The 25,372-nt window shown below is 37.4% G+C and overlaps 2 protein-coding genes and 1 long non-coding RNA gene across 5 annotated transcripts; all 3 read left to right on the top strand.

Moving 5' to 3' along the window:
* The first annotated feature begins 3,688 nt into the window (after nt 1–3,688).
* Nucleotides 3,689–9,017, top strand: LOC113171110 (cathepsin L1-like). 3 transcript variants are annotated; one of them, XM_026373487.1, is made up of 10 exons: nt 3,690–3,998; nt 4,296–4,419; nt 5,187–5,309; nt 5,609–5,656; nt 5,788–5,874; nt 6,972–7,067; nt 7,520–7,732; nt 8,128–8,287; nt 8,363–8,471; nt 8,561–9,017. In XM_026373487.1, exons 1-10 carry the CDS (start codon nt 3,976–3,978, stop codon nt 8,658–8,660), a joined length of 1,083 nt encoding a protein of 360 aa, XP_026229272.1. In that variant the 5' UTR covers nt 3,690–3,975; the 3' UTR covers nt 8,661–9,017. The 3 variants fall into 3 exon arrangements, with proteins under 3 accessions (XP_026229273.1, XP_026229272.1, XP_026229274.1); XM_026373488.1 differs by lacking the exon at nt 6,972–7,067 and having other exon boundaries at nt 3,689–3,998; XM_026373489.1 differs by lacking the exons at nt 3,690–3,998; nt 4,296–4,419 and adding an exon at nt 4,883–4,993.
* Nucleotides 9,018–10,754: 1,737 nt separating this feature from the next.
* On the top strand, nt 10,755–18,317 carry LOC113170972 (cathepsin K-like). Its single transcript, XM_026373311.1, has 18 exons — nt 10,755–10,866; nt 11,184–11,310; nt 11,907–12,029; nt 12,692–12,748; nt 12,945–13,001; nt 13,363–13,419; nt 13,572–13,628; nt 14,180–14,236; nt 14,622–14,678; nt 14,981–15,037; nt 15,362–15,418; nt 15,879–15,935; nt 16,404–16,496; nt 16,681–16,767; nt 16,887–17,105; nt 17,341–17,506; nt 17,798–17,906; nt 18,077–18,317. The coding sequence occupies exons 2-18, from the start codon at nt 11,185–11,187 to the stop codon at nt 18,174–18,176; spliced, it is 1,536 nt and encodes a 511-aa protein (XP_026229096.1). The 5' UTR covers nt 10,755–10,866; nt 11,184; the 3' UTR covers nt 18,177–18,317.
* Nucleotides 18,318–24,755: 6,438 nt separating this feature from the next.
* LOC113171124 lies at nt 24,756–25,360 on the top strand. Its single transcript, XR_003299676.1, has 3 exons — nt 24,756–24,808; nt 25,087–25,143; nt 25,309–25,360. It is a non-coding gene; the product is annotated as an uncharacterized LOC113171124 (long non-coding RNA).
* The last annotated feature ends 12 nt before the right edge of the window (nt 25,361–25,372 follow it).

The following is a 25,372-nucleotide window of genomic DNA, read 5'->3' as shown; positions in this document are numbered from 1 at the left end:
AGATTTTGTTATTATTTTGCATTTTACCTTCAGCATTTTTCCTACAGTTGTTTATTGGCTTTGATTCACTCATCTTTGATTCTTTGGCAGCTGATTGAGAAAAAGCTCCTTTCAAATCTAATGCCAGTGTGTTGAGATGACCATGAAGGTCCCTGTGCCCTTTAAACCTCCCCTGATGATTCAATCTATCCATCATTTCTTACCATTTAACAAACATTTGACAATAAACTAGTTTCTGTTTCTTTTCTCCGTCACCTTTACGTGCTTCTCTCCTGCTTTCTCTCATTTGAATGTGTTCAAATGTGATTAGATTTACATATATATTTACATTCAGTCTTCTGGCAGCTGCTTTTATCCAAAGCGACTTCCAAGTGAGGAGCAAAGCAGCAAATCAGCAGTCACGGAGAAGATAGTGAAAGTGAAATGCCAGAAGAAGAAACGCATCTGTTCTGTAGAAGTATATACAGTAACTGAACACTTGTGAGTGTGGAAGCTTTAGCAGTCAGAGTTTATTACAATGTAGAACAACACAGAACATTATATTCCTTCTCTTTTCCTCTGCCATGTTGGCCTGAGCAGTGGTATTTGTTTCTATTTGCAGTTTCCTGGTTCTATTTAAATTGATCAGATCACATGGGCCATGTTATCTGATCTTCACCAAAGTCACAAATATCACAAACACAATCTTTCCAAGCTGATAATCAGTCCTGAGCTTACTACATGTCATGTCAGCTGGGGTCAGGTGTGACCAAACCTGGAGTCCAGTCAATGAAACAAATATGGAGGTGTGGTTTAGAGCTACCTTGACTCTTACAAATAGCCAAACAGAGTCGGTGTGCTATTCACAAGCAACATCATCTGGCAAGAGCCATGCCTCGCAAAAAAGAGATCTCAGAAGACCTACGATCGAGAGTTGTTGCTTGGCACCAAGCTGGAAAGGGTTACAGAGTCATCGCAAAGACTTTACTTATTCATTCATCCACAGTCAGACAAATTGTCTATAAATGGAGACGATTTAGCACTGTGGCCACTCGTCATAGAAGTGGGCGTCCAGCCAAGATCACTCCAAGGGCGCAACGCACAATACTCAGTGAGGTCAAAAGGAACCCGCGGGTAACAGCCAAAGTCTTGAAGGACTCATTGGAACTGGCTGACATCTCTGTTCATGAGTCAACCATCCGCAAAACACTGAACAGACATGGTATCTTCGGAAGGAAGCCACGGAGGAAGCCATTGCTCTCCAAACAAAACATTACAGCACGGCTGAAGTTTGCCAAAGAGCATCTCAACACTCCACAGCACTACTGGGAAAATGTCCTGTGGACAGATGAAACAAAGGTGGAATTGTTTGGGAAGAACACGCAGCGCTACGTATGGCGTAAAAAGGGAACCGCATACCAACATGAAAACGTCATCCCAACAGTGAAAAACGGGGGAGGGAGCATCATAATTTGGGGCTGCTTTGCTGCCTCTGGACCTGGACAACTTGCCATTGTTGGGGGTAAAAATAATAATTCCCAAATTTATCAAGGTATCCTACAGGATCATCTCAGGCTAGCTGTCCGCAAGCTGAAGCTCAGTGACAGCTGGGTGATGCAGCAGGACAATGATCCCACACATCGAAGCAAATCTACTGTAGGATGGCTTCAGAAAAACAAAATCCGGCTTCTGGAGTGGCCCAGTAAGAGCCCGGACCTCAACCCGATAGAGATACTGTGGAGTGATCTTAAGAGAGCCATTCACAGCAGACGTCCTAAAAATCTGTCTGAGCTGAAGCTGTTCTGTGAAGAAGAATGGGCCAAAATTCCTCCTGAACGTTGTGCAGGTCTGATCCACAGCTACAGGAACCGCTTGCATGAAGTCATCGCTGCCAGAGGTGGTTCAACCAGTTATTAAATCATTGCTTTACTTTTTCTATCATCACTCTGCATGTTTAAAGGGTGTGTTCAATAAAGACATGAAAGAACTTTTATCTATTTGTCTTTTATTAGAAGTGTGTGATTTGCGTTTCTGTGTATTTATGTTTGCTCTGTTTTTTTATTTCTTGTCTGACTTAAACTAAAACTGAATAAAACAACCTGAACGACACAAAACTATTTCGCCTGATGATTTTGTCAGTGTAAGTCCTTGCTTGAAGTACTTACAACATGTCATGACATTCACATAAAGTACAAGTTCCAGACTAAGAAAACCAACAACATTAAATTTGAAGCTCTAAAATAACATTTCTAATTAAGATTTAATTTCAAAGGTGAAAAATATGACAAAGACCAAATCCCCAGTAATTAATAAATCAATCATTAGTTGAGTATAAAGAGAGATTTGCATTTTGTCAGACTACAGGTCACGTTACACACATTATTTTCTAAATATTCATTATTTTACTGCAAAACAAAAAGTGTCAAATAACAGAATCTATAAATTCAATTCAATTCAATTCAATTTTATTTGTAGAGCGCTTTTTACAATTGACATTGTCACAAAGCAGCTTTACACAACCAAAGAACAGTACATGAACAGTGTATGTGTATGAGTCATAATAATGTGATTGTCCCTGATGAGCAAGCCGAGGGCGACAGTGGCAAGAAAAACTCCCTGAGAAGGCAACAGGAAGAAACCTTGAGAGGAACCAGACTCAACAGGGAACCCATCCTCATATGGGTGATTACATGCTGTGTAGGCAGCAGTAATCAATGAATTGTGTTCTGCAGCCATCATCTGTTGATTCATGGATTTCATCTAAAAGTCATCTTAGCTTTTCTCTTGTTTTCAAGAGATAAACCATTTGGACTGAAGTTGTTCAGGAGGTGAAATACCAAATCATAATAATAAAGTTAACAACTCTAAACTCATAAATCTTGTTGCTGTCAAAGATCATCTCAGATCATCTGGAGACTGTAAAGGGAGACAGATACTGGATTGTCCAGAACAGCTGGGAAACATTTACTGTTTGACTGACATATATGTAATATGTCGATATTATATAAGCGAGATCACTGGTTGTCTTTTTATTTTATCATTTCTTGAGACTTCATGTTGCATCCTGTTGTGAAAATCCAATTACAAGTGTTCTGAGTTGAATTCTATTTATTGACAGCTGCTGGTTTAGATCCTCACCAAGTCTTTTGTCTGTCTATTGTTATTATTAATTACTAATAGGGGGGGTCCTAAGTGTGTTTTATTTTATTGTATTTATTTCATGATTATCATGAAGCTGCTTGAGTGAGTTAAGGCCACTAGATGTTGCTGTAGGACGTGATTTGACCTTATTCAACTATTCATGGAAATACATGTTGTACACATTTGCATTGTAGTAATCCTACACAAGCTAACTGTCAAACACCCCCCGTGCTGAAAACATGTCTGTGTAGATGAAGTTTTCATGGGGGGTTAATTAATTCAGGAAGTAGATGTTTGCATGAAACACATGAACCTGTTTTATCTGATTCAAACCCACGTTTTTATAATCAATATGTTTTATAATAGTTTGCTTTAAGAATATTTGCAGTGACCACTCTGAACTATCAACTTGGGGGCCACAGTTCAGTCTGCACATGCCCAACGCCGCCCATAACGTTAATGAACAACTGCCCGACTTATACAAGTGAGGGAAGTGGTTGTGGTTTTGAATTTGTATCCTCAACAGTTCTTAACGTGGGTGGAGGTTATTTTAGGTCATTTGTTCCACTGCCATTCTGATGCAATCAGATTTGAAGACATAATTTAATGAATTACAAATACAAAAAGTTGCATGTTAAAAATACTATTTCAAGTAAGAACAGTTCTGGATAAGATGTGTAACTAAGTCCCTGACCCCAATTCATATTTATATATGAATTATTTCAGAAGCTCACAGCTGTCACACCCTGCGTGGGTTATTGTGCGTGATCTGACGCTTCTAGACGCTTCTGAACCTGTAACTTCAAGCCCAGTTACTAGTCAAAGGATTTCATTCATCACTTACCAGAATTGAGGATGTATATTACTTATTTAAAGAGGTAAGCACATGTTTCATGATTGTGAGCAGGTATTTCCTCTAACTTGTACTTTCTTTATGGGACTTTTCTTTCTTTTCTAAATTCATACTCACAATATGAATAAATGTAACCTGAATCTAACTGTTGGTGGTCACCCTCTGAAACTTCTGAGTTTAGGTCTGTTCATTCATCTTTGTGTTCGTTAGTAGTTTAAGTTTGACTCAGCTCCTCCACATTTAACAGCTTATCTTGGCCACATCATCTAGAGAATGGTTTTTACCTGTGAACACCCTCAGCGGCTTCTCTGTGCTGTTTCAGGATGTGTCTTTGTCTGGTCCTGCTGTTGCTGCTGGCAGTCTTATATGTGAACTGCTCTTTGAAGGATGAAACCCTGGACATCCAGTGGGAACAGTGGAAAATCAAATACAAGAAGAAATATAATGTAAGACTATGTGTGAAGTGTGGTTTCCTCTATTCTGAGATGTACTCTTTAGTAATATTATTATTAGTGGTAGCAATAAAAAAGCCAACGTTGGTCAAAATAGTTGTTTTAAAAGGAGTTTATATTTATTAAAAAATATTATATTTATTAACAAATTTATTAGATCATTACATTTTCTACCTCAGAACTGTATGTAAGTATAGTATAAAATTGGTTATTATGTCATACGTGTTTCTGTCTTCGTTCCTACCTCCCTGGGTGAAACATGTATTCACACGAACTTTACTTGATGATTCAGCCTCTCGCAGCATAGTTTAAAAAATGCCACAGAGGGAGAGAGGGAGGGACTCTTCAGGACGTCCCATAGCTCTTATTGGCGTTTGAGGATACATGGGACAGGAAAGACACACCTCTTTTCTATAAATCTGTTAGTGATCATCTCACAGAGCTGATGTAGCAACGCTGCAGTTTTATGTGGTTGTGGGTGAACAACTGACCCAGTTCAAGTTTTTACTTTATTTCTTTATTGATCCACAGCCTCACTGAAAACCAGCAAAAGAACCATTTTAGTCCTGTTGGTTTAGATCTAGTTATTTTAGTAACACTTTATTTTAAAGTATTTCCTTCCTGTGACTTCACAAGTGTGAAGACCTAAATTGACATAGAAAGTAAATCACTAAGTAAATTTACTATTTCCAGTCGACTTTCTGCAAACATAACAGCATTACTTTGCTTCGCTGACACATTTTCCTGTATTCGTATCTTAGGATGAAGAGGACTATCGGAGGACCATCTGGGAGCAGAACATGTATTTGATTGAAGTCCACAACTGCGAGGCAGAGCAGGGCAAACACTCGTACAAGCTGGGGATGAACTACCTGACAGACATGGTGAGGCCTTCATTAAACTTTAACTTTAACACATCACCCTGTGTTTTGTTCATTTGTTACTGTGAATTCATTTAGAGCTAAATTTCTTTTTTCTTTTGCACATTTCATTTCTAAAGTGCATCCATCAATTTTCAGTACAGCATCTTAAGAAGGGTGTGAAGCTTTAGACAGACATGTTTTATAAAGTCACTAAAGGTTATTACAACCTACAACATTACACAACATCCCCCTTTATCCTAAACCTGCAACAATGAACACTGGACCCAGTTCTGATTAATCTGTCTCTTCTCTCCATCTAGACTTCGGAGGAAGTGGCTGAAAAGCTGACATGCCTGAAACCTCACAGAGTATGATTTCAGTTCTTGTGTTGAAAACGTGTGAACGTGTTTTACTGTAGAATAATCATTGTGAGAGCGCACAGACCAAATCAAACTCTGTTTTATTCTGTTGTAAAGTAAGGTAAATGTGTATGTTTTAGGCAAAATTCAGTGATTTTTCAAGATCAAGAAAATGCTATCTACAGTCAAGAGGCTCCACTGGACCCGACTGGTCAACAAACAGAATGGTGAGTGAACACTGAATATTATAGTGTCATATCAAATGTCAGGCTCAACTTTAACATTTATAACAAAATGTCAGCTCATTTTGAATTCGACGTGCTAGATAGAGGTTTGTAGAACAACACATGCGGCCTGAAATGCAGAAGCATGAATAAGATTGTTTTCATTAATAAAGCAACAGGTCTTTGAGGGTTGTTCACAGAAGAGGTGATACAATAAATACAAAATGAGCAAAGTCTTTGTTCTATGTTCAAATCAAAAATCTATGTATTTTTTTTTTATTTCCATTTTACACAATGTCCCAACTGTTCTGGAAGTGGGATTTGTACCAAGTCCTGGATTGTCTGAATATGTCCTCATGTAAGCACAGAACAAACCTCTTCACACTAAAATAGATTTGGTTCATTGTGTGAGTGTGAAAAATGGTTCATTGATTAGAAGTAGTTGATGTAAGAACAGCAGCTACTAAGTCCTAATACTAGTATTGTCAGAGAATGATGACTGACATTTTTCTCACCGTCACGTCCATAAAAAAACCTCTGTCTCACACAGAGAGGTTTGCTTCACACCATTAATTTTAACTGTTGTCCTCCCACTGATAAAGTTGTGCCTGCTTTGGGTCTGTGGCAGCAGTTCGTTTTTCCTTCAGAAATGAGGTCAGATGAAAGGTTGGTAGTCTTCCTTTTAACCTCATCACCTCTTATCTCTGCTTTGGTTGCGATATTAATTATATACAGTATTTTCTATCATGAATTTGCGTTTTATTGCACTCACAATGCTGAATGTTGCAATTCACAGTAAATAGCTCAGAATATATTCACGTACTGATGCAGCATTATTCAAATAATCTTAAGACATGGGAGACTTTGGAATTTGAAGGGTTGAAGACTTTGAAAGTACAAAGCTGCAAGAATTTTCATTGACTCTCATCAGTCACTATTTTGCATCAAGCAGCCAGTGGGGAGTTTGTCTGAAATGATCATCTCAGGTGCTCTTGGTTGCTCATTATGAAATGTAGAACCTAAAATAACATGTTATCATGTTACATGAGATTTACTTTCAGCATGTTGACAGCTCTGACTTTAAACATCTCTCTGCTCAGACACATATTCACCAGAAGAAATGCTCACAAGACAGTAAACTTCCCAAGTCCATCGACTACCGCCAGACAGGATTGGTGACCTCAGTCAAAAATCAGGTCAGAGGCCAATTACCAACCATAATTTTTTAACACTCTAATCTTTAATTATGCTTGTAACATTATACTTAAACATTATACTTATAGCAGTAATTCAAACCACTACTCTAAACAAGGTTTATGCATTAACTGTAAATTATAGATTATTTCAGCAGGTGAATACGTCACCAGCTTACTGCACCAGTCCATCGCATGGCACTGGACTAAAGACATCTTGTGTGGCATTGTTCACTCGGTCTGTGTGAACCAGATCAACAAGTAGTAAAAAAGAAAAAGCAGCAGATGTAAGATGTCAGATGATACACAGAGATTCACAGAGCTTCTCCAGTCTGAACAAAACAAAAGGTTTGAACCAGTGTCAGTTCATAGAAATGAGGTCACATGGTTTTCACAGGACATTAAAGGTTGTGGAAAAGGGTTTAACTCCTCTTGCTGTGCTCCTCACTTTGTAGGGATCCTGTGGCGCCTGCTGGGTGTTCAGTGCCACGGGGGCCATCGAGGGCCAGTTGGCCAAGAAGACAGGCCGGTTGCTGGACCTCAGTGCTCAGAACCTCCTCGACTGTGTTGACAATAATGGCTGCAACGGAGGACACATTATCGATGCCTTCGAGTATGTGCAAAAAAACGGAATTAACTCAGAGGAGGACTACCCCTACGTCATAAAGGTAATGTGCTTTTGTTCTTAAAAACTGTACCAAACAATTCATAAAAAGGTCCATTCAGTCCAAATACTGAAAACCCACCTCCCTCTGGTCGTAACAATCCATGCACATAGTTATGGTTTTATTTGATTACTGCCTTTGTACTGCAGTGCAAGACAAAGTATTTTTATTTGAGATGTGTACAGATCCCTGTTATTCAGGAGAATCTACACCCACTCTGAATCTGCTGCTAATAATCTGCCTAATAATCCAGGCAGTGGATTATTAACGTCATTACATAACCCACTCCTTAGCTCTTGTTGTGTATTTGGTTCCAAACTGTGAAATCATTGCAGCATCATTTGACTGGAATTTTGTAAAAATAATTAACCACAATCTTTAACCTGTCTTCTCTGCAGAAGCAGTCATGCCGCTTCAACTCATCGGCCATTGCAGCCCAGTGCAAAGGCTATAGAGCGATCCCAGAGGGGGATGAGTATGAGCTGGCTGAAGCTCTGGTTGAAGTGGGCCCTCTCTCTGTTGCCATTGATTCCAGAAACATTTCCATCTACACAAGCGGTCGGTCATCTACTCTGCTGTTCTTCAATTCTTAATGAATAAATAATTTACTAACAGTATACACCATGTGTGCAGGTGTTTACTACAACCCACAGTGTGACAAAGACAACCCTGGTCATGCCGTGCTGTTAGTGGGCTATGGAGAGACTGCAGAGGGCGAGAAGTACTGGATTGTCAAGAACAGGTGGGAAACACCAACTGTACGAGATAACTGATAATACCTGTTGGCCAAATGTTGACAGATGATTCCTTCTTTTTTCTCTCTGTCGACAGCTGGGGTGACGGCTGGGGTGAAAAGGGCTACATCCGGATCGCTCGGAACCGTGAGAACCACTGTGGTATTGCCACTGACGCCACATACCCACTCATGTGACAAAGAACCTGGGGACACAGCGTTTGATGTTAGTTCTTTAATGAAATGTTAATTTGGAAAACAACCATGGAGCAGTGGGTTTTCAAGGACGTGTGACACCCTCAGTCTTGACGATCACTTCTCTGCCTACAGTAAAGGTTTAATCCCTGGACCTTGAGGATTCAATTTGGTTGGAAGCAGTAAAAAAGCAGCACTTGTCTTCTCCCTCATCACCACTTTGGTATCCAAAAATCAAAAAGCAATGACGAGTCCCAACATCTCTTAAGTAATAAACTTATTTAACTACTGTTTGTTGTTTGAGTCATAGTATTTTAAGATGTTTGTTTTATTGCTATTTCAAATCCCAATCTGGAAAAAATCATGTACAAATAGAGAAATAAAAACACACGTTTCTCAGATGTATTCGTGTTCACTGACATACCTTATACATTTACTGACTTGGAATCAGTTTCAGATTCTTTTAAAGTGCTCTGAAAGCATTTAACATTTCCTCTCACAAGTACGGGGGTTGGTGTTGGTTTGGTATTTGTGGCATCATCTTCACCATCATCATGGGAAGTGAAGCAGGAAACCTAGAAACTGCAGTGAACGCTGTGAAAATGTTGTTGATACTGGCTGACTTTGTTTTTCTTGGTTCTAATTAGATCAGGTAGATGTTTGACGTATTTTATATTTGAACATCTTTACATTTATCTTCATACTGTAATTCAAACTTTTCCAGATCAATTATTAAGGTTTAATTATTTATTTATTTCCAGAAATTACTTCTCAACCAGTCAGAAACCTCTGAACACCACAGTGACATCATTAGAGTCCATTTTAAGACACCAACAGGACACAACTGGTTTCCTGTAAACTGGGACTATGCTCTGAAACCCATAAAAAACATAACTTAACAGAGAGCTGGTGGATAAACAGGTTTAATAAGACAAGAGGAATGGAAACCAGTTCACCAGGAGTCTGACACCTTGTCATGAATCACTGTGGTTACTGATCAACGGGGACATTAACTAAGATCTTGTTCATTGTTCCTTCTATTGTTTTCATTCCAGAGACATGATTATTGACATGTTCGAAGTCTATTTAAAGCATGTTTGGATGAATTAGACCTATTCAAATGTCACACAAATCACATAATGACAGTGAAGAGAGTACTTATATTGTGTAAGACCTAATAAAGTTTCTGTTTCGTTTCTCCGTCACCTGTACAAACTTCCTTTTTGTTCATCTCCTGCTTTCTCTCATTTGAATGCGTTCAAATATTATTACATTTACATTTATATTTACATTCAGTTACAGCTGAAAACTGAAACAAAGTGCCCTGAGAAAGGTTTTCATTGTGTGAGATGTAAATGTCACGAGGAACGAGTTTAGTTTAGTTTAGTTTAGTTTAGTTTAGTTTAGTTTAGTTTAGTTTAGTTTAGTTTTATATTACAGTATACAGTATTTTATATTACAGTATACTGTGTGTACTTTATTTGGGGCTTTCAACAATGAAATATACTTTTGAATTGTCTGAGTACAATGTTCCATCTGTTCTCCTGCACAGTGTTGATTTGCTGAGCTGTGGTGATCGTGTCAATCAATGTCAGTCACCACAGAATTGTAAAACTATCTAATCTAATAATATTTTTATCTGATCCACATTGATATTAATAAGACAATTATTCTCTTAAGGATGATGTCATGAAAACCATTCCACATACTATGATTTGATTTGTTTTTTTTTACTATTTGCACAGTGGAGTGAACTACTCCTGAAACATGGTGACGTGTGTATGAGTATTATAACACGGGGGCTTGTAAATGATCATGTTACATTAAATTAATGTTACATTAAATTAATGTTACATTAAATTGTCAACTGACTGCTCAAGTGAATGAAGTAATATTATATGAAATAAACATTAAACATTAACTCTTTTTACACAGATCATCACGCCACATCACGTGACGTCAGCAACATTTCGTGAGTGATAACCCTTGACTGTACTTCAATAGAGCGACCGTCAAACACACTGAGCACATTCCTAATTTAAAACACTCCCACTTGTGTCATTTTGAAAGTGATCTCTGCAGTATATAAATAAAGGAAACAGGTCCTGAGGTGTGCACCTAAACAAAAACCTTCTCCTGCTTTAACAAAGAGCAAAATAGTGACGGCTTCAGAACTTCATCCAAATTCTACCAAACTTCTGGACTAAAGGTAAAATAACTTTCACCAACCAGTAATTAACAGATTTTCTGTAAAATGCTTTATGTTTAAAATAGAATCATCTGATATTTTACTCCACATTTGGTGGGTGTTGAAATATTTCAGCCCCTCAAACAACTGAGAGAAACAAATTATTTTCTTTTAATTATGTAGTTAAACTTTTATTTTATGTGTTTGTTTGTGTGAAGATTATTCAAACTAGCGATTTTCAGCTGTGAACCATCAACGTGATGACTGTGGTTCTGGTACAGTCACACCTGAGATCATGTGTTATTTATTGATTACTGTCTGTGTTGCTGCCATTTCAGGATGTTGCTGTCCATCTGTGTGATACTGTTGGCTGCCTCAAAGCTGAGCTTTTGTCTGGATGAAGTTTCCCTTAGTGCCCAGTGGGAGGAGTGGAAGATCACTTATGGAAAAGACTACAAAGATCCTGTAGGTGGTACAGTTAGACCAGATTTAATAGGCTAAAATGTTTAGCAGACATTTCTCCAACAGCACAGATAAAATTGGTCAAGGTAAAGTCAATAATAATATTGAATAATATTGTGCACAGTATTGATTTAATCTAAAGTATCCTGAACAATAGTCTTTAAAAAAGTGTTACAGCCTACAATAAGAATTATAGATCACTGATAGATACTTTTATTATTATTATTATTATTATTATTATTATTATTATTATTATTATTATTATTATTATTATTATTATTATTATTATTATTATTATTATTATTATTATTATTATTAAGAGCAGGGATTAATACATTTGCACCAGTGTTTCTCTGTGACACTCGACAAAATCACACAGAAGTCTTCACTCTACCAATGATACAATTGTGCACATTCATGTATCTTTTAAAACTGTTTTATCAAAAGTTTTGAGGATGATAATTAGGATTCGTTTGTAAATATGTGTCTTGGTAACTTTCCCCCTCCGACTTTTCCTCTGCTGTACAAAAACCAGCAGCACACAGCTGCTTTCCCAACCATTTACATTTTCAGGTTGATTAAATAAAATGGTGTTTTAGGATGAAGAGGAGTATCGGAGGAACATCTGGGAACAGAACATGTATTTGATCGAAGTCCACAACCAGGAGGCAAAAGAGGGCAAACACTCCTACAAACTGGGGATGAATCATAACGGTGACAAGGTGAGTCTGGATACTGACTTCATGCTGCTGCTCTAAATACACATTTACTTATATTGTTGTTCTTGTGGAATTAAGTGGGTTAAAGTCAGGGCTGTAAATGGAGATAATGCTTTTTTTAATGCAAATTAATCATATGAATTATGAGTATGACTTCAACTTCTCCCCTTAATAGCAGCCCAGATAGTTGTCAGACTGCGGTGAGTGGGTGTGGTTTTTCCCTCTGCAGGACACGACATCACTTATCGGCTAATGCTTAATTCTTGTTACCTTGATACTGTCACTGTACTTACACACAGCTTTGACACCTCTAAGAACCATTCAAACCACACTGACATAGAGTAGCTTATTACAGTACATGTCAAGTTTGCCTGTCAACTCGTGCCTGTACTGGGTCTAACTTAATACTTAACCTCAACTTTTTGGTTCTTCAGAATATGAATTCAAATTCATTTAACAAACTCAAATAATTGCTGTAACATAAATTTACATAAACACTGGAGGGAACAGGATTCTTTTATCCTCCTCTGTTGTTCTGATGTGTCAACTGCACTGTGGGGAACAAAGTAATTGGTACTAAATGTGAGTAGAGTTGAGCCGACAACTACATATGTTGAAAAAACTGAAACATGACATGAAATCTAATCTAATCTAATTTCATCCAGGTCCCAGAGGAAATGGCTGAGAAGATGGCTGAGCACAATAGGATGTCAAGAAATCATGTATGATATTTTCATCAGCTTTACATTTTCACATCTAATACTCATTCATTTGTTGTTATGTCTTAACATCACAATGCAGAAAACTGGAACTTGAACAAACCAGCAACACTAAACTCCTCCGTTATTTGCTTTGCTTTCATCTCTTAGACCCATCAAAGCTGAAGCATGACAGTAACATTTAACTCTCCCCATGTAGATCTTGAAAAAAATGGCTGAGAAGATGCTTGAGAATGACAGGATGGCAAGATATGAAGTATGTTTTTACAGTTTTATTTCATAGTTAATGATTACGTGATAGACATTTGTGACTCAGATAATGACAGATAATATTTTTATTTACACGCTGGCCCTGGTTAAGATTTTACTTAAAATTACACTGATGTGAACATTGTAATGACACATTTTCTACAAAGGAGACATTTTACCTAACTCAACCCTTCCAACAACATTTAGGAACACCAGCTGTGTGTTTGTTCCTGTTTCAATCAGATTTGAGCCAAATTCAGTGATTTAGAGAATTTTATTTTTTATTACATAATCTGAGGATTTGTGCTTTTTGAGTAAATCTGTTTTATCTGAGCAAAACATGACAAAAGATTTAACTCCTCATCCAGATCTTGAAGAAAATAGCTCTGAAGATGGCTGAGAATGACAAAATATATAGGACTCATGTAAGATATTTTTACATTCACCTTATTTTGTAAATAGTTTCTTTGACATTTGTGAATGATTAATATATAATTGGAAGCTTGGACAGAGAATGAATGACATCTAATATTAATCAGATGAAAAGCAACTGGAATTTTTAACTCTCCTTATCCAGATCTTGGAGGAAATAGCTGAGAAGATGGCTGAGAAAAGCAACATATTAAGACATCATGTAAGGTTTTTTTTACATTTTCTACATTTTTATATTTAATAATTGTTTCATAGACATCTGTAAAGATTAAGTATCCAGTTGGTAGCTTGGACAAGCAATGAAGAGGATGAAGATTATGTGTTGCTGTTGTATGTGTTGTATCTCATTTATGCACAGTCAAACACAAGTTGTTTTATAATGTGGTTGTAACATATCTATTAAAATCTAGTACTTAAATGTACAGTTTTGAGGTGCTATATTTGGGGTACCAAGACCTACAGCAGAGGTAAAGAGGGCAGCTGGTCCTGTTCCCCCCTGTAGATACAAAGTGAAGCCCAATCTAATCCTGTACTTTGTCTGGTTTGGTGTTTGAGGACTTTTTCTCTTCTTCTGCTGTTTCTCTGCACAACTTATCACATCACAATATTATTATAGTATATAACAAATTCTGTAATATTTAATATTTTTTGCTACCTCCACTGGTGTGCTCAGTAATTGTAATTGTAATAAACTTGCTCTGTTTATGTTATTTATTTCCTAAACTGACATAGCATTTCATTTTTCCCATGCAGGTCTTAAAGGACATGGCTGAGGAGCTGATGGAGAATGATGGAATACTAACAAATGATGTATGATTTTAATATTTGCTTATTATTTTTATGTAGAATTTTTATTATAAAAATAAACTAACCTAAAAATGGATGGTCTTTACAGCCCTGATAATTAGCTGTGTGCTTGTCCATCTTTTCTACCTTCTAAGAGTTTTGAGACAATCTCAGAATAAATAATAGAAGTTTTTACATGATATTTTATTCTTTAGATTCTGTAAATCTAAAACATTTTTATTAATGTTGATTTTGCTACTGTGCTTAGTCATACTAGTGAACAGTGTTAGAAATATCAATTAACTCCTGATATTAACACTGACACTAACAAACACTGAAAACAGTGGGATTCCATAAAAGTACAGTATCTAACCCGGAACCCGAAAACAATTTTATTCTTTCCCTCCAGATCTTGGGGGAATTGGCTAAGAAGATGGTTGAGAACAGCAAAATATTAAGAAATCAGGTATGATTTTTGACTTCGTTCATTGTTGTTATATTGATTTATTTTAGATTGATTGAATCATATTTGAGATCAGCAACATCACAATATGTACATGTCTGGATCTCATGACAGAATGAAACCGTAATATCTGATATCATGCCTGCAGAACTTATGGCTTTAAAATATTATTATCTAAAAGTCTCTGTTAATAAAATATTTTATATTGATGCTGCAGTTATTCTATTGTTATTATAACTTCGTCTGTTTCTTCGTAACGTTAGTTTGTTGTCATTTCCTAAACCTAAAACTTTCTCTTCTTGCAGATCTTGAAGATAATGAGTTGGAGGATGGTTGACTACGACAGGATATTAAGAGTTGATGTAGGATTTTTGCATTTGCTTATGTTATTAAAAACTAACTAATTATATTCCCCCTTTGCTCTGGACAGATTTTTACATAAATGCAGCAAATGTCAATTCTTTTCATTTTGGTTCCACTTTGCTACATGGCCAGAGCTAACACTACAAAAAAAATTTTTTAATCTCAGTTTAGCACCTACATGTGACATCTCAATATTTATATATTAAAAATTCTGCAAATCTAACACTAACATCAGTGCAAATATGATAACTGTATCACTGTACTCTGTGGTACCTCTTTTATAAGTTCTTTCTAAACCTGTCTAACCTAAAACATCCATCCAGATCTACGAGGAAATGACCAAGAAGATGGCTGAGTACGACAAGATGTCAATAACTAACGTATGATTTTGAGATTGTCTTTTTATTTTTATATATCATAATTGTATCATAGACTAAATTAAATTTAAGTACAGACTGTGGCATTGTTGTCTAATTTGACATGTCATTATTTGGTGTAGCAAATATAGTAAATGTTCCTTTAACTCAATCAGGAGAAATTCTCTCTTCATGAAAGTCTGTCTTAAATTTGTAAAAAATGTTAATTGTTTTTATGTAGTTTTAAGGACTGTTTCAAATGTATGCTAGTTTGAAGAATTCTAGCCAAGCAAAATGTGCTTGGCCAATCTTTTTGCTTTATATAAAAATATATTGTGATTACATTTCAGAATACTTGGCAAATATTTAGCAGGACTCTTTTTGCAGTGATTCTGCTGCTGTGTTGTAACACAGCTTGTCACGAGTTCCTTGTTATCTCCCAAACCACTTAAACATGATGCAAAATTGAACTTTCTTCATACAGGTCTTGAAGGAAATGGTCAGGAAGATGGCTGAGTACAACTGGATGTCAAGAAATTATGTATGATTATTATTTTAATACCTAATAGTTATTTCATTAGACGTTTCTGATTGATTGATTGATTGATTGATTGATTGATTGATTGATTGATTGATTGATTGATTGATTGATTGATCGATTGATTATGCATCATCCCTCTTAGCAGGAACAGATTGAAAAAAGTCAAATCCATAAACTCAACTTCAGTCATGTCACATCTTGTAATATCTACATAACAAAGATAATCTTTTAGTCTTTTCAGGATATATTAACCATTAACAAACATAGTAAGTCTCATAAACTGTGAATTAAAAGTAAAATCATCCCATGCTACTCAGTGTCCTTAAATTATATTCGTATATAACTAAACTACAATCACAAATACATTTTAATGAGCACATTAAAATAAGAAAGCACGATATAAGTGCAGAGTGTTTACCATTTTTAAAAAATGTGTTGTCATTTTGTAAATTTCTGTCTATGTTACAGGCAAAGTTTATATATTCCAAAGACCAAGACACCTACAACCAGGAGGCAACACAGGAAGTCTCTCAAGAGTGCACGAAAGACTTTGACTGCATGGTGAGTAAACACTGAGAGAGGCACTGAGACACTGTTGTAAATAAGACTTAATTTGTTCATTGGTGATTGAAACTCTTTTGAGATTACTCTCAACGATGGCTGTAAGAGCTTTAGTTAATCTACAAAGCTTGAAATGTGATGCAACATTCTTCTAACTGTTTGTCTCTCATGTCTCTTCAACCAGAGCTCTGAAAAAAACGATGATACTGGCTCACTGCCCAAATCTGTTGACTATCGAGAGGACGGCATCGTGACTGGAGTCAAAGACCAGGTCAGAGATTTTTATGAAATTATAGTATATTCTAATGCATGTTTCAGATATCAAGGGAATGATAGTCCTCCATCCCATAGTCCTCACCAAACTGAAATTCTGTTCTCCACATCCTGCAGGGGAACTGTGGCTCCTGTTGGGCATTCAGTGCTGCAGGAGCCCTTGAAGGACAGTTGGCCAAAAAGACGGGTCAGCTGCTGGAACTGAGTCCTCAGAACCTGGTCGACTGTGTCCCAGAGAATAGTGGCTGTGATGGAGGACACCCAGATTTTGCGTTTGAGTATGTTCAAGAAAATGGAGGCATTTACTCTGAAGAGGACTATCTGTATGTTGGAAAGGTAGTGTGTTGGAAGCACATACGCCTTAACTGGCCCAATATCAAAAAAGTGAATCAAAGCAGGCAGTGCCTTTAGTGTCCTTCAATGAGTTAACTTATCTCTAACAACTGCTAATTACTGGTATGTTAATGATGCTAAAGGTACCCACTTGAATTGTGATGGTGTGCACTGGGGTGCTGATAGACCACAATAATAAGCCACATGCCTATGTATTTGACGTACCTTGTCTCAATAGGAGCAGGAGTGTCACAACAAATCATCAGCCAGAGTAGCCCAGTGCAAAGGCATGAAGTGGATTCCCGAGGGGGATGAAGACGCACTGGCTGAAGCCCTGATTGAAGTGGGTCCTCTGTCTGTGGTCATCAACACTGGCGACGAAAAGTTCCAGTTCTACAAGAGTGGTCAGTGCCGAGCTCGGACTTTAGAGATGCTGGACAACATTCAGAGTTGACCTCTGCTGTTACGCCTTAATGTCATAATGAGTGTATTTCTTTAAACCTCATATTTTATACTTGTACACATTTACTAAGTGGAGAATAATAGATAATTAACAGTTTAAATGATTAAACCATCATTTTTCTATTAAAAAAGCAGGATCATGCATTTTTGGAGGGGGCCATGTCTCAGGAAGCATAAAATAGTTCTTCTACCTTGTTAAGCACCAGGTTCACTCACTCCTCTCACGCAAACAGGTGTTTACTACAACCCAGAGTGTGACGAAGATGATCTCAGTCATGCCGTGCTGTTAGTGGGCTACGGAGAGACTGCAAAGGGAGAGAAGTACTGGATTGTCAAGAACAGGTGGGAAACACCAACTTTAATACTCAGTTATTAATGTAAGATATATACAGTATATACAATATATATTATATATGACATCTCCATTTATTTATTTTGTGAGTTGTACCAACATCTGTTGTTTGATCATCAGACTGATCAAAACCTTTCTCTCATTCTTCTTTATCTGACAGTTATGGGGAGTCCTGGGGTGAGAAGGGCTACATGAGGATTGCACGTAACCATGATAACCACTGTGGGATCGCCAGTGATGCCAGCTACCCACTCGTTTGACACAGCAAGTGCAGAAGCAAGCAGAGAGGCTGAAAGGATCATTCCTGACATGAACACAAACACATTTATGACAGTTGTTGTATTTTCTTTCCTAAGTTTTAAACAAACGTTTTTCATTTTAAAGCCTAATTACAATGCTGTGGTCCCTCAGAGCCACAAGGAATTAATCTTCTAACTTAGGTAATGCACAGAGAAATAGGAGGTTTTAGAAATTGCTTTAAATATCTGTCAGTGTTGGGTTGAGAGTGATGATTTACAGTGGATATTTCTGAAGTGAATAACTTACTTCCTTAATTTATTATAATACTTTTATCTGTGATGATCTCTTGATATTTCTTCTATTTCTTAATATTCTGTTTCAAATATTACTGATTGTGCAACTGGGCAGTGGCAACATGTTAGTCTTGGTAGTAGTAGTCCTGGAGATCTGGATCCTTCTTACAGTGAGGAATGGATCAGGGGGAGTTTGAATGTTGCTTAGGATCACATCATCTAAGCTTTTTCAATTTTAAATTAAATTTACAATGCAATGAAATGTGAAAAAAGTGGAGGGGTGTGACTTTTCCAAAACAAATATCAAATGTCAACAAATGTCATTTCATTTATAAAATCTTCTCCATACTTTTATCTTCAGCAGTCTGACAGTGACGCAGGGCGTCTTCACAGGTGACGTCGTCTGACAAATGTTGGTTTATAAAGCACATAATGGCAGAAATCACTTTTAATTTGAAACTGTTGCACAAATAAATCCGCTTTGTACTTTTACATTTTTACAATATATATAAAAAAATATAGTGTTTTCGTTCTTCACCTCATTAAACCACTTGGAAAAAGAAAACATGAACTTCACAATATGGTCAATTTTACCCGGGAGGACCAGTATGTCCTGTTGTCTGTGTCGCCCTCCTGAGTATATCTGAAACACGATCTACAGTCATGGATCACACTGGCATCCCTGCTGTTCCCATCTATTCTCCAGATGTCCTGAGACATTTCAACAACTAGAAACCAACAATTTAGAGAAAATACTTATGAAACAATGAATAACGGCCATGTTACAGCCTGAAAGACAGTGTGCACGTGTTATTATTCAGTGAACCATCTCTTAGTTCTGCTGATATAGCTTAGTCTGCTGGGGGACCTCTACTGATAAACTGAGCTCCTCTCCTCTCTCCTTTCTCCTCTATCCATTCAGATTCTACCATTTCATGTCATTAACTTTGTGTCTTCTCTCTCCTGTAGTTGTGTTTCCTCCTCTCTGTCTCCCTCTCTCTGTACTTTTCTGCAGGTATCCTCGGCCTGGAGCTGTACATCTCCAGAATCCAGTTCATCTGCCCAATGTTCTTGCTGCTTGTTGTTGTCTTTATTGCCTGCTGTTCTTTTCTCTCTCCTCTTTCCACTCACCCCAACCGGTCGAGGCAGATGGCCGCCCATTATGAGCCTGGTTCTGCTGGAGGTTTCTTCCTCTAAAGGGAGTTTTTCCTCTCCACTGTTGCCTAAAGCTTGCTCAAATGGAATTGTTGGGTTTTCTCTATAATTTTTTGTATAAATATTTTCTGTAAGGTCTTAAACCTTAAACACTGTAAAGTGCCTTGAGATAACTCCTGTTGTAAATTGGCACTATACAAATAAAATTGAATTGAATTGAATTGAATTGAAGGCGAGAGCCACAGTGGCTGCTTAGCTTACAAAGCTTATAAGCTTCTGCCAACCAGGAAGTTGGAGAAGTTGTCCAGACTCATATTATAATATGTGTATGTATGGGTTCATTTGGACATTTAAGTAAATGTGCCTGATGTAAGGACACCTGATGTTTCCTCCAGGCATTTGAGACGTGGCATTAATGAGAATGGGACAAACTTGAGGTCACAGTGACCTTGACCTACAAGTTCAAGTGGATTTTGTGCCAAATTTGGAGAAATGTCTTCCTCTGATATCATGTTCACATGAATAGACGTACTTGAGGTCACAGGGATGTTGACCTTTGAGTTTTGACCATAAAAACTGAATTAGTTCAAGTGAACAACTGTGCCAAAGTTCAAGAATTTGTTCTTGAGATGTTACATTTACAAAAATCTGATGGCTGAACAACCCGAGAACATGATGCATCTGCAATGTCAGACCAAAAGTGGTCAGTGTTCCTTTAAATCATTAACCATACACTTACAATCAGGGGTGAAGATACTGTACACTCACAGGAGAGATGATGCTGACAGAACTTTTCAGTCATATTTTCTTTAAAGGAAAGTTACAAAATTCTAAATAATAACGAGCAGTTTAAAGTGCCTCTTAGTTCTTCTTACTGAGTTTCATCCTAAATAACAGAACAACACTTAAGCCCAGTCCAGTAGTGGGTTCTGTCACTAGCTCCTCTCTGTTTGTGTCACGGTACATCGACATTTTCTTACAGCGCTTACATAATGTTTTTGTCTTGTCTGTCACTTTGAAGCCCTTTATTGTTTCCTCCAGTTCAAACTGCTCCCACACAAACAATTTAAAAGTGGTGGGGGCATCTATTCTGCTAATTTCACCCTCTGGCTGCTGAGGTTCTGGTTCTGAACATGTTCTGGTTTTATTATCAAGATCTTTTAACATGATTTATTTTCTCTGGCACACATAGAGTGCTCTGGACTCTTTGTGGTTTTGGAATCACCTGTTCTACAGTGTGTGGCAATGAAAGTGACACAAAATGTGATCAGGTGACAACAAAAACTCCAGCAGTGTGTGTATTTAAACCTATGGTCTGCAAGTGGTGAGGAAATGTTTCTGTGGTGTGTGATTATGACTGACATCAGCGTGAACACAACCACAGCAGTGGATTTCAAAGAAAGCGTTGAATAAAACAAAGCAGCGACTTCATCAGCGCTTGCCGTGAAATTGAAACTGACTGATGATCAAACATGGAGTTCACAAAGTGGCCGTCATGGAAAAGATAAAAGACAGACTGTCGCTCCTAAAGCACCTTGTTCATTGAATGTCAGGTGTTTGTGCCGTTAACAGATCCACTCTATCTGTGTTCTAGTCACTATTAATGTTAAGTTAAGTCCTGTTAAAACTTTGTTTTTTTTATATTATGGCAAAGAACAGACAAAGTTCTATTTATTGAAAACATCAAACTGGACTTTTCTGTCAGTGTATTAATGAAAACTGACTTTGATTTATATCTTCACAGTTTTTGTCTTTGCAGAGTGTGACTATATGATTAGCTGTTACACAGTTTTCTCTTAACAAACATCCTTACATTTCATTTATTTATCTTATTATTTTTGTTTGTTTGTTGAAAATTATTACAGATGATGTCACTGTTTGGTTTCTGATAAAGCCAAACGCTCTTGGTTTCCTGAAAGCTGCCAGGTGGTGCAGCACGGGTATTCCTGGTGTTTCTCTTTTGCTTTCAGTCCGTCCCATTCATTTGACTTGTCGTTCAGTGAATATATATCTCATGCTGTTTGTAACATGATAAAACCACTTTATCCATAACTGACCCACACACTGAAATCTGAAATGTATTTTATGGACAGTGTTTATTCATGGATAGGACGTGATATTAAATACTACAGGACATGATATGTGTGTCAAAAAAGGGTTTAAGCACATGACCTGTAGGTAAATCCCTTTTTAAATATTGTAACTCTGAGACAGCAACTTTCAGTTCCCTTCTTCACATGTGCCAATCACTTTCATGTGGTGGCAAACATTCCTAATTTGAACCACTCCCCCTGAGTGATTTCGAAAGTTATTCTTTATATAAATAACACCTGAATTACTAGAAACAAGTTGCCGTGAGTTGCACAACTAAACAAAAACCTTCTGTCAAGTCAGAGGACTTCATGCAAAGTCTGTTAGACTTCAGGACTTCAAGGTAAAATCTATTTAATTAATCAGTGATGAACAGATATTTTGAAAGATTTCATGTTTTAAAAAGGAGAATAAGTGACAGGGACCTGGATACATTTTTTTTTGTATCTGTTGGAATAAAAGCAGCTTGGTGTTAATAATGAACTGTACCTGTAGCTGCCACACAGCATCAGTATGAAGAATTCTATCAGTACAATCTGACAAATTAAGTTCAGCGATATAATAGGTGTCTGAGGGACTTTTTGGCTACTGTGGCAAGAAAAACTTTGTGAACCTTCTGGAATTTCATGGTTTTCTGCATTAATTTGTCATAAAATGTGCTCTGATCTTCATCTAATTCACAACAATAGAAAAACTAAGTCTGTTTAAAATAATACTACATAATACTACTTTTTATCTAACATAACATGTAAACATTCACAGTGCTGGGTGGAAACAGTATGTGAACCCACCTTGAGTCCAATCAGTGCGATGATATTGGATGTGTTGCTGAAAGCTGTCCTGCCCTTTAAACACACACACCAGTCTTGGGTTTACTGGTTTCAAGAAGCACTGCCTGATGTGAACCATGCCTCGCAGAAAAGAGCTCTCAGAAGACCTACGATCAAGAATTGTTGACTTGCATGAAGCTGGAAAGGGTTACAAAAGTATCTCCAAAAGCCTTGATGTTCATGTGTCCACCGTAAGACAGACTGTCTACAAATGGAGAAAGTTCAGTACTGTTGCTACTCTCCCTAGGTGTGGTCGTCCTGTAAAGATGACTGCAAGAGCACAGTGCAGAATGCTGAATGAGGTAAAGAAGCATCCTAGAGTGTCAGCTAAAGACTTACAGAAATCTCTGGCACATGCTAACATTTTTGTTGACACATCTACAATAAGGAAAACACTAAACAAGAATGCAGTACATGGGAGGACACCACGGAGGAAGCCATTGCTGTCCAAAAAAAATATTGCAGCACGTTTGAAGTTTGCAAAGAGCACCTGGATGTTCCACAGCACTACTGGCAAAATATTCTGTGGACAGATGAAACCAAAATTGAGTTGTTTGGAAAAAACACACAACACTATGTGTGGAGAAAAAAAGGCACAGCACACCAACATCAAAACCTCATCCCCACTGTAAAACATGGAGGAGGGAGCATCATGGTTTGGGACTGCTTTATTGCCTCAGGGCCTGGACGGATTGTTGTCATTGATGGAAAAGTGAATTCCAGTTTGGTTAAGGTTATTGCTGCCAAAGAAGGGTCAACCAGTTATTAAGTCCAAAGGTTCACTTACTTTTCCACCCAGTACTGTGAAAGTTTACATGTTATGTTCCATGAAAAGATATAATGTTTGTGTACTATTATTTTCAGCAGACTGTTTTTCTGATGTTGTGACTTAGATGGAGCACATTTTATGACCAATTCATGCGGAAAATCATGAGATTTCAAAAGGTTCATAAAGTTTTTCTTGCCACTGCACATGCACTCAGCTATCAATAAAATGAATTGGACACCATCATGGAACATGGCATCCACCATCACTGACGCTTCATGTTATCTGGGACTATTATCCATGATCCTTTCAGATCCAGTTTATACTGAACAGATAATATGAGAATAGCATGTTTCCATTTCTGTGTTGTCGCTGCTTCAGGATGTTGCTGTGTGTCTGTGTGATGCTGTTGGTGGCTGCAGAGCTGAGTTTCTGTCTGGATGAAGTTTCCCTCGATGCCAAGTGGAAAGAGTGGAAGATCAGCTATGGAAAAAAATACGAAGATGTGGGTGCTAAAAAAAAAAACACATTTAACAGACATGTTCTTTCACAGTAGCACAGTAATACTACAGAGACTTTTGGCAACAGTAGTTTATACAATATAACATTAAACACGATGTACTGCTCGTCTAATCTCTGCTTCCCTTCATCTAAACATCAGAGAAGGTTCTCAAGACAAAACCTCCATGCTTCATCTGCTTTTTACAGTTTTCTGTACTTAAAGAGCAACTTTCTGTTCACACTCCAAACTAGAGCGGCACACAGCCACTTGCATCCTTTGAAAAAATACAGCTATCTAAATAAAGCAGAGTTGTATATTTTAGGTTGAAGAGGTCTACTGGAGGACCATCTGGGAGCAGAATATGCGTATAATTGAAATCCACAACCAGGAGGCAGAACAGGGCAAACACTCCTACAAACTGGGGATGAACCACAGAGGAGACATGGGGACACCGGACACTGAGGCACGCAGACTTTCATACTTTAGTAGAAATTGATTTAGACCTTTTTTCCTCTGTTCTGGTGAAAGAGAATTGAAAAGCTGCAGCACTTCTATATTATCTGATGACTCATGACACTAATCTCTCGTAAACGATGCAGAGTTAATGTCAACACACAAACATAGATTGAATCACACTTTGTTGCTGTAACTTGCTTGGTTGTCTAAAATCTAAAACATGAAATCTAATTCTCCCAATGCAGGTCCTTCCGGAAGTGATTGAGATGATAGCTGAGCACAAAAGAAGAAACGAAGTATAATTTTTACATAATGCACAAACATTAATATCTGTTAAACATTTCTCTGCCTCTAATTTAAATCTCTGTTCATCACCTGTAGATGTGCCTGCCATGTAACTGCATTAAATATTTTGTAAATCTAATATTGAATTTTAAATTGACACTAACTCCACTGCTGAGCTCAGTAAAACATGATTTAACATTTAACTCTTTCCGTCCAGATCTCGGAAGAAATGTCTGACATAATGATTGAGTACAACCAGAGGGCGAGAGACAGCGTAAGATCTTTACACCTGCTCATTCATTTTATATTTACATGTAATAATTATTTTATAAGCAGCTTTGATTGATTGACTGGACAGAGAAAGAGAAAAGGTTCTCCCACACATTTCCACATTGGACAACTTGCACTTGTCACCACTGCACGTGCAGAGTTTTACACCATTGTTCACGTCATGTTTCGTTACGACGTCATCTTCATTTTTAAAGATTCAGTGAGATTCACGGCTGTGCTCAGTGGTGAAACCTAATATAAACTCTATCGCCCCTCATTCAGATCATGGACATGATGGTGGAGTTGATGTTGGAGTCTGACAACATGATAAAAACTCAAGTATGTTTTTCTTAAGTCTTTATTATTTTTACATCTAATAATTATTTCATCGACTATGTGAGTGATTCGCCAGGTAGATTCACCCCTGGACACGTTTTACAGAAATGTGGTCACATAGAATTCTTCACTTTGTCCTGAGACATTATTTCAACTCTCTCCATCTAGATCTTAAAAGAATTGTCTGATACAATCGATGCAGTCAACAGGGGAGCAGGAAGTGACTTGTATG

The sequence above is a fragment of the Anabas testudineus genome, chromosome 16 (genome assembly GCF_900324465.2).
Source record: "Anabas testudineus chromosome 16, fAnaTes1.2, whole genome shotgun sequence".
In the NCBI taxonomy this organism is placed as follows: Eukaryota; Metazoa; Chordata; class Actinopteri; order Anabantiformes; family Anabantidae; genus Anabas; species Anabas testudineus.
Note: the sequence above shows the minus strand (reverse complement) of the source record. Positions and strands in the feature narration are given on the sequence as shown.